Below are 14,874 nucleotides of genomic sequence, written 5' to 3'. Positions count from 1 at the left end.
TATTAATTAATATTCATATTGTTATTATTTACCACCATTTAATTAAACAAATAGTATTATTGTTTAACAATAATTAACTATTTAATTATTATTTATTCATTTTTATTAGTAAAATATTATTATTATTATTATTAAAACATATAAAATACAAATACAAATATTTATATTTTTTCTAAACAGAAGAGTAAATCTTTTTTATTTTTTTTTATAAAATAAATAATTATTTATTTACATTTTATAAAAAATGAGTAATAAATTATTATTATTGTTAATTAATATTACTAACATTATTATCAATTAATAATAATAATAATAATTATTATTATTATTATTATTATTATATAATATAGTATTATTATTATAATATTATTATCAGTTATTATTATTATTATTAATTAATATTACGGCATATAGAGAGGACTTTATCGTTGCAGAAAGAACCATAGAAACGACAAAACCCATGATTTTTTCTCATTCTCAGTACAAGGTCTCACTCCTTGCCTATCAGGGAGATGTATATCCAAAGGGAATTATCGTTGGGAATGGAAAGTGGTTGACATTGTACCTCCATGACCGGAGCTTCTTATTTCAAAAGGCAAATTGATCAAGGTCGATCAGCCATTAACGAATAACCGTGTAGAAAGAGTCTAATCTGTGGTATGCTTTTATGGGAATTGCCTACAATAATTACACAATGGGTGATGGTCTCCGCTCAGTCTCTTTCCTCCCCCTCGAGCAAGCTCTCAGGGTCAGGTACCTCCTCACCTTCCAACACACTGCAGCGTAAATATATAAGAATATTGTTGTTATTATTTATAAAATTATTAATAATCATAAATACTTGGTTTTTTAAAAAATACACATAATAATTATTAATGTAGTTGACATAGACATACCAATTATATTAGAAAATGTGATTGTATATATATTTCATATATGCCTATGGGAGTATATCAACTACATTGGTAAATATGATGCTAGTATAAATTTTCGAAATCTAAAATGATAAATATAAAAATATTTTTGAAAAAATTTGAAAAGCAAAACGGTGAACAACAAAATGCATGGCAACAAATTTCATAATAATCCAACAAATATAGTAACATCGTTGAACTAAGTTTAAAGAGCAAGACAAATCGTGAACGACAAAAGACAACATCAAAAAAGGTATCATATAGAAGTTTTACATGACATCTATGTCCCAGCGAAAACTCTAAGTGAAAAAGCTAATCCAAGAAATATAGCTATTAGCCATAAATTTTAAAATGTTAAACATATTGGTGGAATCAACATATATTTATCGTTGCACAGGACCTATCAAAAATTAAAAAGATAAAATCCTTCGCAATCCAAATATTTCCAAGTTTACATTCTAGAAAATATTTAGATAAATCAAGAATTAAATCATTTTAAGCGTATGTCAAATTAATAGTTAAAAATACAAATAAACAATATTACCGAGTTGACGAAGGAACAGTAGAAATGAATTTCATAAAGTAGGACACAAATGATCTCAAATGGTCTTTTCCAGAAAATTAATAAAAACCTAAATGTTTGAACAACTTCACAAATTAAAGTTCCTCCGTCATAGTCCCTTAAGGCTTAGAGATTTTAAGATTTTATAGCAATACAAAAAAAATATAAAAAAATTCCTGATAGGACTTGAAATTATTTTTTTTACTTTGCTAGACTCAAGTAAAATTAAGATTTTAACCCACCATTTCAAATAAATAAGATTTTGCCAATCAATATTAAATGAATTTTTAGGATTTTATAATAATCTAAAAATTAAAATAAAATTTTGATAGGATTTTTATTTTTTTATTTTGTGTACCTAAGTTAAGATAAAGTTTTCTAAAACGTTTTAAACAAAAACTATTTTCGAAACCAATTTTAAACAAGGGCTACATAGTAACTAGTACTTGTTGCTTAGCTTAAATATAGTTTAATTAAACTAAAACACAATGCACATAAAAATTTCATAACAAAAATAAAACAATTAATTAAACACTCTATTGTTGAATGCCATCACCAAAAAATAAAAAATGCTATTAACATATATATATATATATATATATATATATATATATACACACACACACACACACACCTATGTGTATTTTATATAATTTTATGTGTTTTATTTTTTATTAATATATATAATTTTATAATTAAATTTATTGAAATATGTTTTTAATATAATAATAAGTCATCTTAAATTGAAAATATGGAGGAAAAAAATAAAAGTCACGAAAATGGAGTAATAGAAAAAATTAGAAAAATCAAAATAAAAAAATTAAATAAAAAGGAAATAAAAATAAAAATAAAAAATTAGTAAGTAATAGAAATGAAAATTACTAAACAACCCATAATAAGACCTCAATCAATCACCTTACAAATAAATAAATTTAAATAAAAATAAAAATAACAAAAATTTAGTACTATGAGTAAACTACATAGTTTTTTTTTGTCAAATACAAATTCAAAACAAAACTAAAATATAATGATATTTTAAAATTTTTTTTAGATAAAACATATAATACACGAAAATATAATCATATTCATATGCTACTGCAGCGTTCTTTGGACACAAGCCTCTCCATATACACCCAAACATTGTATCAAAAATCAAAATATCAAACTGTACACTTTATCAAGCCTACGATTACAATGAGTACACCACACTAGGAGATGAGTAGATCGGGCATTAATGCCTACAACCATGCCATTTATTAGAAGGATGACCTGAATTTTGTTAGAATTTTTGGACCAAATTTCAAAATGAATGCATTCAATCTGAACTTTTTTTTTTTCAAGACAAAAAAGCTAGAATATATTATATGAGAGATATAAGAGTCAAAAACATGTTTACATATGAGATTGACCCAAAATACATATGGTCAAAAAGGGATCAGCATGAGAGCATATCCAGCTAATAATAGCAGAATCTAACCAAGATATATAGGCCTAGGAGATCCCCAAAGTATCAAGATTCGAAAATCCTAGAGTGAGACTATAGGCAAAAATCGCCAACCAGACACACAATATATACATAAGCAGAAGACATGAGAATAAGGAATCCACTGAGAAAGAAGACATGAAGCGGCACCAAAAAAGATCCAAGGAAAACCAGAGAAACAAATATAAGCAAACCTAGAAGTCCGGGAGAGAAAATTCTTGGATATAAAAGATTTCCCCATCAGAGAAAATCTGCAAAAACCATAAACCTGGAGCAGATTGAAGGCCCAATTTAGACAGAGAATCAGCTTGCATATTTTTGTCCCTACTGATGTGATGAATAGAACTTCTGACCAGGCAGCCCCAGAAAAAGTTGATCCTATCCATCCAGCCAATCAGGTGAGGCACTAATATGTGATTTTTTCTTGAGACGAAATCGACCATAACTTTCGAATCTCCAAATACCGAGACCTGCTGAATATCAAGAAAGAGGCAGAATTTTAATAGTCCAGCAAGAGCCATAGCCTCCGCTTTACTGTTGGAGCCTATCCCTCCGTTCCAGTGAATGGAGAAATGAGTGTTTTCATTTATCATAATGAGAAAGCCACAACCACAAGATCCCTGTTGTTCAGCTCCGTCGAAGAACGCCTTAGGGAAAGATGAGCACTCCTTTGTTTGACCAGCGTAGGCAACCTTTTTTTGACTGATAGACTTCTGCGGGAGGGCTTCAAAAGCAGCTGCAATTTTAACGATGATTTCCGAGCAGGTGGATTTAGTGCCATTGAAGATATTGTTGTTGCGCCACTTCCAAATGCTCCACAGGGAAAGGATGAAGATCCTTCTCCATGATTCCTTCTGCCCGCTACACCATAGGATCATTTCATAAATTGTAGCATGCGCCATGTGCTGAATTCCATACTCAAGCTCCAAAGCCTGCCATATTTGCTTCGATTTTTTGCATTTTAAGAATAAATGAACATTACTTTCCCCCTCTGATCTGCATAATGAACATAGACCTGGCCCGTGCCATCCTCTTTTCATTAAATTCTCCCATGTTAAATTTCTGTTGTGAAAGGCAAGCCAAGAAAAAAGGATCATTTTCGAAGGGCAACCATCCTTCCAGAAAATCTGAGGGAAAACAGGATTGCAAGAAATTTGCTTTGAGACAATTATATGTTGGTAAACCTCTTTAACTCTCACTACATTCATTTCTTTCGAAAGATTCCATGTAAGATAATCAGAATCCACAGAACGAAAAATGCCACAGTTTCTAAGACCCGTCCTAATGCAATCCCATTGAAGTGCAATCTCCTGAGGCATTTGCAGAACGTCTGCATCTTTCCACAGAGGAATGGGGCCCTGCCAGCTAGCTATCAAACTATCCCAATAGAAAAGACCTCTTCTATGAAAGAAATTCAGTAAAGACTCAGGTATATTAACCTCCTCAGCGCCGCTTTTGAACTGATCCTTACCAATAAGAATCTTACTACCAGATTGAAAATGCCAGATTAAATTCTTCAAGAAATATGTTTCAATCTTGCGAAAGCTAAGCCAAATTGAAGACCCATATGAGGCACCAATCATACCTTTTCTGTACCAGAACGGTAAGCTCTTCCTTCCTAAGTATTTCATCTGAATCATGTTACTCCATGGACCCTCACCATGAATAGCTCTCCACAGCAACTTGCACAACAGGGCCTTTCCGAATGAGCGCATATCAATCAAACCCCAACCTCCCATACTTTTTGGTAAAGAGATACTGGCTAGCTTTGTGAGATGGTATTTCCTCCTATCTGCTTGACCACCCCAAATAAAGTTAGCTGATAATCTATTCATGCTTTTAATAATACTCGCTGGGAGTAAAAATAAATGCGCCCAGTAAACTGCGAGTTGATTTAATACTGATTGCACCAGAATCACTCTTCCCGCCAAGGAGAGGCATCTGAATTCCCAAGCTGAAATCCTCCTGTAGAATCTATCTAGGATCCAATTCCAATCAGATTTTGGGTAACCATTAGCTTTAATCTGAAAGCCCAAGTACTTAATGCCACAACTAATAGCTTGCGCATTTATTCCAAACAGCTCAGATAACCATTCAACAGCTTCTTGATTTATATCATTGTGATAGATTGTTGACTTCTCATTGTTAACTTGCAAACCTGTAGCCTTTTAGAAGTTTTTTATGATTTCATAGAAACATATCCAAGTGACCCTGCAAAACAAGCCGAATAAGATGATATTATCAACAAATAAATTGTGTGAGATTGAAATATTTCTGCAGATTTTTAGGGGGCGACACATGTTTTCGTTGACAGCCTTGTTGATATGCAGGCTAAGAGTGTTCATCGCCAGAATAAATAAAAGCGGGGAGAGGGGACATCCTTGACGCAGACCCCTCTCCGCATGGAAGAAAGGGGATGGAATTCCATTAATGATGATTGCATAGTCCACAGGTTCAACGCATGCCATGATCCAGTTGATCATATTGGTTCTCAAGCCAATCCTTGCGAGCAAACACCTGATGAAGCCCCAATCTAGGCAGTCGTATGCCTTCCAGAGGTCGATTTTGAGAATAATCGCGTCACATTTTTTTGAATGAATAGCATACAGGGCCTCTTGAGTACTTGCAATTGCATCATGAATGTTTCTTCCTTTTAGAAAACCGTGCTGCTCCTTTGATAGGAATTCTGAAAAAACTCCTTTGATTCTCTCAGCTATGATCTTTGAAACAATCTTGTAGGAGATATTACATAGTGAAATCGGCCTAAAATCCTTGAAAGATTTTCCATCCCCCTTTTTGGGAATGAGCGTTATATTGGTGGAGGAGAGTTTTTGATTGATACTGCCCGCCATTCTGGTGCCTTCTACCATCCGCAACAAGTCATCTTTGATGATTTCGAAGAAATGGATGAGGAACTCTATCGTCCAGCCATCTGGACCGGGCCTCTTGTCCCTTTTGAAGGATTTCATAATGGTAAGCAGCTCTTCCTCTGAAACTGGCTGGAAAATTTGATCATTTAAATCACCATCAAACATCCGTGGAAACAGATCAATTCCCCATAAGATATCCTGAATTTTGCATTTATTCGTTCTTTTATACTGATTTTTGAAATATGCCACCGCCTCATTTGCAATATCCTGCTGGGAAAAAAGGAAGCCTCCCTTACCGTCACTGATTTTCCATATCGAATTTTTTTCCCTTCTGGAGTTGGCGAAGTTATGGAAAAATTTTGAGTTTCTGTCTCCTTCTTTCATCCATATCGCTCTGCTTTTTAACCTCCAGAAAGTTTCTTCTTGTTTCAAAATCATCAATTTTTTCTTTTGAAGACCCTTAATTCGACATCTCATTTCAAAAGACAAGGAATCATAAGCCATGGAGTCCGCAACACTGTCTAGCTCCTTTTGAATTTCCCGGAGATCTTTTTTATTCGCTTGCCTTTTCTGAAACTGCCACTCTTTTACAACCTTCCGGATTGATTCCATCTTATCACTGAAAGTCATTAAGGTAGGAAAAGATTTTGAAAACGACATCTCGTTCCACGCTTTTGATACAGTGCTATTAAATTCTGGATCCTCTAAACATTGCCTATTGAATTTAAAAGAGAAGCCTTTTCTGAATCCCTTATCCCTCCACCCTAGTATGATCGGCCGATGATCAGAAATGAAAACATTTTCGATTGTTGAAAAAGGCATGCCCAGGATGTCGATTAAGCTGGCATGAAGGATAAATCTGTCGATTCTCTTAGCAATGTAAGCCTTCTCAATCCTTCCATTTTCCCAAGTTGGAAGGATTTTGGGAGGGAGAATGTCAATAAAATTTCTGCTTAGAAGCTCGTTCTTAATCTTGGCTGCAATAGGATCCTGTTTCTTATTGATGCCCCAGATTTCATCCATGTTAAATGTGATATTTAGGTCACCTGCAATCAATAAAGATTCAACATCAAAAATTTCTGAAGCGAAGAGACTTTCCCAAAATGACGATCTGTTCTTGTATGGAGCATATATGTTCAATATATTAATAGGACATTTTTGCCCCCTTATCTGAGCAGAAATGAGAATGCCTGCAATGCAGCTATAGGCTTTAGCGTTTATCCAATGTGGATCCCATAACACCGCTAAACCACCAGATAGGCCTATAGCCTCTACAGCTGAAATGTGCCAGAGGGGAAACCATTTTCTGAAGTAGGACACTGTTACAGATGCTGCATGCATGGTCTCTTGTATTAATATGATTTTGGGGCTTGCCGACAAAAAGAAGTTCTTTAAGGCCAAAAATTTCAGGTCTGCTCCCAGACCTCTAATATTAACCAATAAAATGAAATTCATTTCGAAGGTGATCTGGCCTTTCTTGCTCTAAGAGGCCTATCATCAGACATATCAATAATTGGAATGTCGATCAGAGAAATATTTCTGATACTACTGTCAGAACCAAATCCCCTCCCCCTGAAATGCCGACTGCCCTGAAATTTAAGTTTATGCATGTTGCAGATTCAGAAATATCTCGAAATTTGATAGTAAGTAAGAAGTTAATTGTCGATCAGAGAAATATTTCTGATACTACTGTCAGAACCAAATCCCCTCCCCCTGAAATGCCGACTGCCCTGAAATTTAAGTTTATGCATGTTGCAGATTCAGAAATATCTCGAAATTTGATAGTAAGTAAGAAGTTAATTGTTTGACTCACCTCTGACTCTCAAATTTTGACATATTCCAAAATATAACCATCTATTTATCGAAATTATCAACTTTACAAATATATACAATTTCTTAATAATATTATCTATCTAATAATCATAATATTTTCAATTATTTCATTTCACTCATATTCATCAAATTTTCCATAATAATATTAACAAACCTAACTCCTATAATATTTTCCTTGATCTAAATGCTAAAATCATTAATTATTTTACTTTATACATGTTCATCAAATTTCCCATAAGAATATTAACGAAAGTAACTTACATAATATCTTACTTAATCTACCTGATACAAGAGAGCCAATTAATTTACCGGATAACAGAAAGCCAATCATTATTTGAAAACTCAAACTCGGTATTTCTATATTTTTTATGAGAAACTAACCCAGCGTTTTCACCAAATTACTATTTAAAAAGATTAAGGTTTTTCCACAACATTTCCACATAGGCACGTAGTTAAGCTTGCTTAGCAATCACAATAACCTAGCAAAGTAACCTCTTATACAAGTCCAATCACTTCGTTGCTTTGAGAAATCAAACCCAATATTCTCGGAGAAAATACCTTCGTAATGGGGTAACCTGGATATATGAAACAAGTAACTCACCCATAGTTCCAGAAGCGTCGCTCCCTCCATAAAATGTAACATGCGGCTACCACTTCTGGCAGTCTTAGCACAAAACATGACATCATTGCAGCTCCCAACGTCAAGTTCTTCATTAAAGCCATTTCTCTATGTACTTAAAAACCCTCCAAACTCTTCCCGTACAACGAACATGCACTATGACTGCTATATTTGTACAGGCTAGGGTTAGCTTCAACTATTGACATTAAGTAAAATGCACCAACGCCTTCCATATTAACGAGGCTTCAAAAATGGTTTAGTGCGGGCGAGGCGAATTTAAAATCACAGGTAATAAATTATGTATATGGATTTTCTATCGAAGTATCTGCAAAAAAACCAATCCAGTGTAATATAAGTAATCCATTTGCAGGAGAGGCACATGCAACCACTCTGACTTATTGCAATTGAATTGAGATATCTGCATGTGGTTGATATGGAAAAGGAAAAGAAAGCGTGCAACAAAAGCATTCAGAGAGTTATATTCGCCACAACGCTTGCCCGTCTGCGCTGCCGGAGTTTAGGCGGAGCGCTCGATGCCGGCATCGATTTTTGCCCCCCTGAAACGTGGGTCTTGATGAGCTACTTGTCTCTCCAAATTCCAATATTTAATTTAAAGAGTAGTTAAGGAGGCTATAATTTGGTTTGAAAATAATAGAAATTTTAGAAGATTTTGATCAAATTTGGAAGAAATTTTTGGAAATCTAAAGTATATGGGTTAAAATTGAAGATTTAAATGCCTATAATTCTTAATAATATTGAATTCATTTTGAACTTAAAAAATAATTCATCATATTTCTTTCAAAATTTTCTCAACAAATTCCTTTAAAAAAACTTTTGTTATGTAGACGAAATTGTAGCTCCGTGGACAACGCCTCTCTTTGTGGTTTGTTTATATGACACATGCAAGTGTACGGAATCTGTATTTGCCGTGGAAGTACAATATGTGTACTTAATTTAATTTCTAAAGCATAGGTGCCTCGTACAAAGTCCACGCTTGGCCGCATAGAGGCATCTCGGGTAAGCAGGACTTTGAAAGAACTTGTAGAATTTGTGCAACATGTTAAATTAGCTGGCTTACTGTTTATATTATACAGCATTTAGAATAATCAATAATTTATAGATACTACAACTAGTAAGTGTTTCTATTACGAGCAATTTAGTATACGGCCTCAACAGTGCAGCGTTTAGAATAATTAATAAATCATAGATACTATAACTAGTAAGTTTGTATTACGAGCAGTTATGTGGGAAGTGAAAAAATTATAGTTATAAGATTTATGTATATTTTAGTTTATAAGATATTTAGAAAAAGATTAATTTGGTTTGATTACGTATATAGTTTGAGTGGGCTTAATGGTTGAGATCATGTATTTTCTCTTAAGAAATCATACGTTCAAAACTAGTGAGGTAGATTATGTATGCCTTCGTAAATTTAATAGTCAAATTGTTGCACTATCACAAAGATAAAACATAACAATCCCAATGTACAATGTAGATAATTTAGTCTCCTATACAAAAACTTAAAGTTGTCACTCTATCAACATCTAATACTATAAATGAAATAAAACATAACAATCCTAATGTCCAATGTAGATAATTTGGTCTCCTAACAAAGATAAAACATAACAATCCTAATGTCCAATGTAGATAGTCTTGTCTCCTATACAAAAACTTAAAGTTGTCACTCTATCATCATCTAATACTATAAATGAAATAAAACATAACAATCCTAATGTCCAATGTAAATAATTTGGTCTGCTATACAAAAACTTGAACGCTCAGAAAAGTTATTACTCTATCATCATCTAATACTATAAACGAAAAAAAAAAGTAATTCATCTAACATAAAATGAATAGGAGTATAATGTTTTGCATAAAAATTATTTTTCTTAACATATTGGGAGAGTGTAATGTATAATAAAACATAACAATCCTAATATCCAATGTAGATAGTTTGGTCTCCTATACAAAAACTTGAACGCTCAAACAAGTTGTTACTCTATCATCATCTCATATTATAAATGAAAAAAAAAAATTCATCTAACATAAAATGAATAAGAGTGTCATGTTTTGCATAAAAACTATTTTTCTTAGCATATTGCATAAAAAAGATTTTTGTCAAAATATTATGTATCTCGTTGAAAATAACTTTCCTGCCACACACCATAAAGGACAAAACTTCTTGTCATGCAAAAAAATGTATTCATGTGAAATGTCTTGAAGTAAAGATTTTATTTTTTGTCTTGAAGTAAAGATTTTATTTTTTTTAATCAAAGTTGCAATGTGTTGCAATAGAAAATCTTTGTTGTGATATGGTGTTTCATGAAGGGAACACTTTGATTGTGAATTGGTCCCAAGAAAAAATTTGAAGATCTAATGATGGGAAATTTTTCTGATAGATAGCAAAATAAAAAAAAATTAAAAAATTTCTCAAAAAAATCATTGTGAAAAAATATAGTTGAATAACCTATGACATGAAGTTAAACTTTCAAATGTGATCGATTTAAAGAGATGGAAATATCTTGAAAATGTATCACATTGTCGAAAAGGGAAAATTGAGGTGACGTGGGGTTTTACGGTTAAAAATGTTTTAAGTTCAAAACATTATAAAGGAATAAATTTTTGGAAATGAAAAAAAAACGAAGTTTAAAAAAAATAAATCTAATTCTTCAAATTTCTCTCTTGCACAAAATTGAGATAGTTCAGGAGACATGACGAGAAGAGATTTTGGTCCAACCACGAATTTTTTTTCCAAAATACAATATGTCACATGAAAAATAAGATGAGATACCATATGTTACAAGAATGCAAATTTTAAAAAAAATATGAAATGTTGTAAAGATAAATTTAGATCCATACAATACATTGCAAGAAAGAATTTTTTTCCAATATACAATACAAAAATATAAAATGTTAAAGAAAATAAAAACTTCTAAAGCATGTGAAATGCGCCCCAAGAAACCAAAACAATGTGTGAAATGCCCCTAGGAAAAACAAAACAATGTGCGAAACGCCATGACCAGAAAGTGATAAAGTGTGAAATGACATAATAATAATAAATAAAAAAATCCAAAAGAAATGAAACATGGCAAAGACACACAAGTCCAAAGAATGTGAAACAAAACAGGGAAAACCAAAAAAGTTTTATACATCACATCTCAACAAAAATATCTTTCATATAATATATCCCACCATCACAAAGTATTCCTTATATGATCTATTATATGAAAAATAAAATCACTGCAATTTACAAATTGAAAAACCATACCTTATAAAGTGAAAATATTGTTGATTAAAAAATAGAAAATTGTATCACACCAAAGTGAAATCTTTTACAAAATATTAAAAAGAAAAAATTCAAACAAAAATTTTAAAAATCTCTAAGAAGACAATTTTGATTTTCTCAAAAGAAAAACTCCAAGGAAAAAATACTTTTAAAACCTAAATGATATACATCGCATTATTATATTATGATATAAGAAGTGGTACCAAAAATTATTTCACAAACTACTTTAAATAAGTTATTATTGTGTTAAAATAGTGAGATTATCTTAAAAGAAACGTCATCTATTTATTTATTTAGTTATAATATTATAGCATATTATATCTACATAAAGTATTTAACTTTTTTAGTGTGTAAAAATATATTTGGTTATACATATTAAGGTTAGTAATATATAAATGATATTGTTTAGTAAATGTGTAGTATAGTAATATATAAATGATATTGTTTAGTAAATGTGTCATACTACATTAGTGTGTGAGATATTAAAAATAGTAATATTGAAAAATATCATATTTATATATAATTTTTAAAATCTTTATTTTTATTATTAATTTTTTTTAATTTTTATCTTAATAGAAAATTATGGAATTTTTATATGCTTAATATAATTGTATATTTTTAATATTGTTCATCAAGATTTATTTTATCATTTTAAAATGTTATTTAAATGAGATACATTAATAATATGTTTTCAATATTATTTTAAAATGTAATTAATTTAAGTGGCTCTAAAAATGGTTAGAATCCAAAATAACTTAGAAATCAAAGTCTCCGGATTGAAGTGAAACAAGAATTAGGTTGTAGTGATCATCGTCCTGATTCCAATGATGTAAACGACACTCAAATCGAGTTTGTACGCTCAAGAAATTCGTGGTCAAAGTTTTGGTCAAACTAGGTCAAGTGGCACCCACTAATGAGGCAACAATTTGGAATTTCCATGTGTATGGAATTCGGAGGTCAAGAAGGGCGAATTTGTCGCCTAGTTAATTTTCCCAAATGGCTAGTTTGTTTCTAACAATCCAAAAAATATATTCAAAAACGGGGATGGTGGGTTGCCACCCCTGCCAATGGTTATGTTAAATATATAATAAAACGAGTGGGCAGGTCACCACTAGCGAACTCGCCTAAGCCACAGGCACCAACCATATGATATAAATATAAAGTGGAGTTGGTGGGGGTTGAACCAACGAAGCTCGATGGGCCAGCCCACCACTCGTGTGGCTCAAAGTGGCATTACACCAATAATACAACGACACCAACAAACAATATGTAACCACCAAAATATTCGGTGCAAAAATTTAACAACACACCAAACTGTTAAGTGATTGTGGGTGGGGTTTGACGTCGGGCCTCGCTCACCCAAGTCGACCACTACACCAACGGCCCAACGCGCCATTCCATTGAATAATTCGTCACCCAAAACATATTTAACCTCATACACTCTAATTTATCGGGCAATGGAGGAGTGAAGGCCAACTGAAGGAACTTGAAGTTGCATGGAACCACACCCAATTGGCACGTATTTCGAGACAATATATTCAAGGGGAATATTCCCTATAATATTCTCTCATTTACTGAGGAGTCTAAAAGATTCCCTGAGGGTTGATTTTTCACAATCACAAAAACATGTTAGCTTCATACTCAAAAGAACCAAAATTTCGCAGGGAACACGATGGTGTGGTATATTTCCCCATCTGATAAATATAAATTCAGGAAGCCAGGAACAAGGAATTTTTGCAGAATCTTATGGAATCTAAAAGATTCCCTTGGAGGTCGATTTTTTACAGAGGCAGAATGATGCCAACTTTATAGTAATTTTTCACAAAATTTTGCAAGGAGCATAGTGGTGTGCTCATAATATTCATCCAAGTAGTAGAGTTTTTGGCCATCTTCAGGTAGGAATCTTTGGGGGAATCTTCGAGATTCCCGAGCATCCAGAATTTGACGGTGTCATAAAGGGAAAATTTTATAGTCGTTTGACATGATTTCATGCCACAAATTCAACGGTGTAGTCCAGTTCATCAATTGAGCTTTGCATTTTTCAGCTATCCCTAAAAGTGGAGGTATATGATGCAGATATGTCATGCTTGTCTTCTAATTTGTTGAGATGATGTTTTGTTGTCGAGATCCTTCTTACTATTATGCTGAAAGGATGCTTATATGCCATGTCATGTGAGAATTTATTAGCTTGTCATGTTGAAGGAGGGTCATTTGAGTGAGATATGGAGAACATCTCGTGGAGAGACATGCCACTCTGGTTGAGAGAATTTATCCTTGTAATGATAAAGAATGTGTTATGTACTCATCATCATCTTACATCATTAATGAAGTGATCTCCCCACTCTTAACACTAGGGCCCGAAGACATAATCCACACTGCGCGAACTTTGGTATCAATGTGTTTTGTCTTCTTAATTTGATGGTTGTCATTATGTTTCATCTTATTTACAATATGCAAATGTGGTTGTTTTATGCTCTTTGATATGAAATTCTACTAACATCACATAAGTAAGGGATCTTGGTTAATTTCGATAGTTGAAGAGATTCAGATCAAGTTTTGTATTAGAACGGTCTTCTCGCTGATGTGAATTGTGAGTGTGAATGATTTAATGTGCAAAAAGAAGGAAAGTGGAGAACAACAAATATCTCTACGAGGACCTCCTCAGGATGGCACGAATGGTGGACATAATGAATGTAGATTATGAGGAGAATATGGCAAGAGAGGAACAAGAGAAAGAAAGAGAAGAGGATGATGCTCCATCTACCCCCTTGAGTGAACATTCATCTTCTCATCATTCAGATGAGGAGATCAATCAAAGCGTTCAAGCAGAGAATGTTGAATTGAGGAGGCTTCTACAAGAAGAGAAAGAGAAGCATAAATTTTAGTTTCCGTTACGAGCCATAGAAGAGGCCTTGGAATAATTGAAGCACAGTGAAAGCTTAACGAATCCATCATCACCTATTCTAGAATCAACAGTTGAGGTAAACAATGTTGATCATTATTCAGTTTCATTTTCACGTGATACTATTTCTGTTGGAAACATGGAGGTACCCATTTCAGGAACTAGCATGAGACTCATTACCAAGATAAGGTATAAAGGAGGAGGACTTGGTGTTAATGACTAATGAATGACTAAACTGTTGGAGGTTGTACAATTACCTCTATCTGTAGGTTTGGGGTACATTGAAGGAGAGTGCTCAAAGGAAGCAGACGTTTCGAAGGCATTGAAGTAGCCATCAAGGAAAGAGGATGATTGCAACACGTCACAATCCTCCCATGACAGTGCACATTGCAAAGGAAGAGTTGA

General features: G+C 33.0%; 1 protein-coding gene across 1 annotated transcript; it reads right to left on the bottom strand.

Annotated features, from left to right (window-relative positions):
* Positions 1–3,153: 3,153 nt before the first annotated feature.
* LOC149248397 (uncharacterized) lies at positions 3,154–7,170 on the bottom strand. Its single transcript, XM_089449656.1, has 2 exons — positions 5,352–7,170; positions 3,154–4,751 (listed from the first exon to the last, which is right to left on the bottom strand). The coding sequence occupies exons 1-2, from the start codon at positions 7,168–7,170 to the stop codon at positions 3,154–3,156; spliced, it is 3,417 nt and encodes a 1,138-aa protein (XP_089305782.1).
* Between the last annotated feature and the right edge of the window lie 7,704 nt (positions 7,171–14,874).

This window comes from Pinus tabuliformis, chromosome 7 (genome assembly GCF_031772625.1).
Source record: "Pinus tabuliformis cultivar Carrire ecotype Pingquan chromosome 7, CPIR1, whole genome shotgun sequence".
NCBI lineage: Eukaryota > Viridiplantae > Streptophyta > Pinopsida > Pinales > Pinaceae > Pinus > Pinus tabuliformis.
Note: the sequence above shows the minus strand (reverse complement) of the source record. Positions and strands in the feature narration are given on the sequence as shown.

What these genes read in the sequence shown, in the direction of transcription:
- LOC149248397 (XM_089449656.1), bottom strand. Translation starts at nt 7,170, where the DNA reads ATGCATGCAGCATCTGTAACAGTGTCCTACTTCAGAAAATGGTTTCCC. An exon ending in TTTCTTCCATGCGGAGAGGG is followed by an intron (nt 4,752 to 5,351) that starts GTCTGCGTCAAG and finishes GTGGTCAAGCAG; the next exon opens with ATAGGAGGAAATACCATCTC.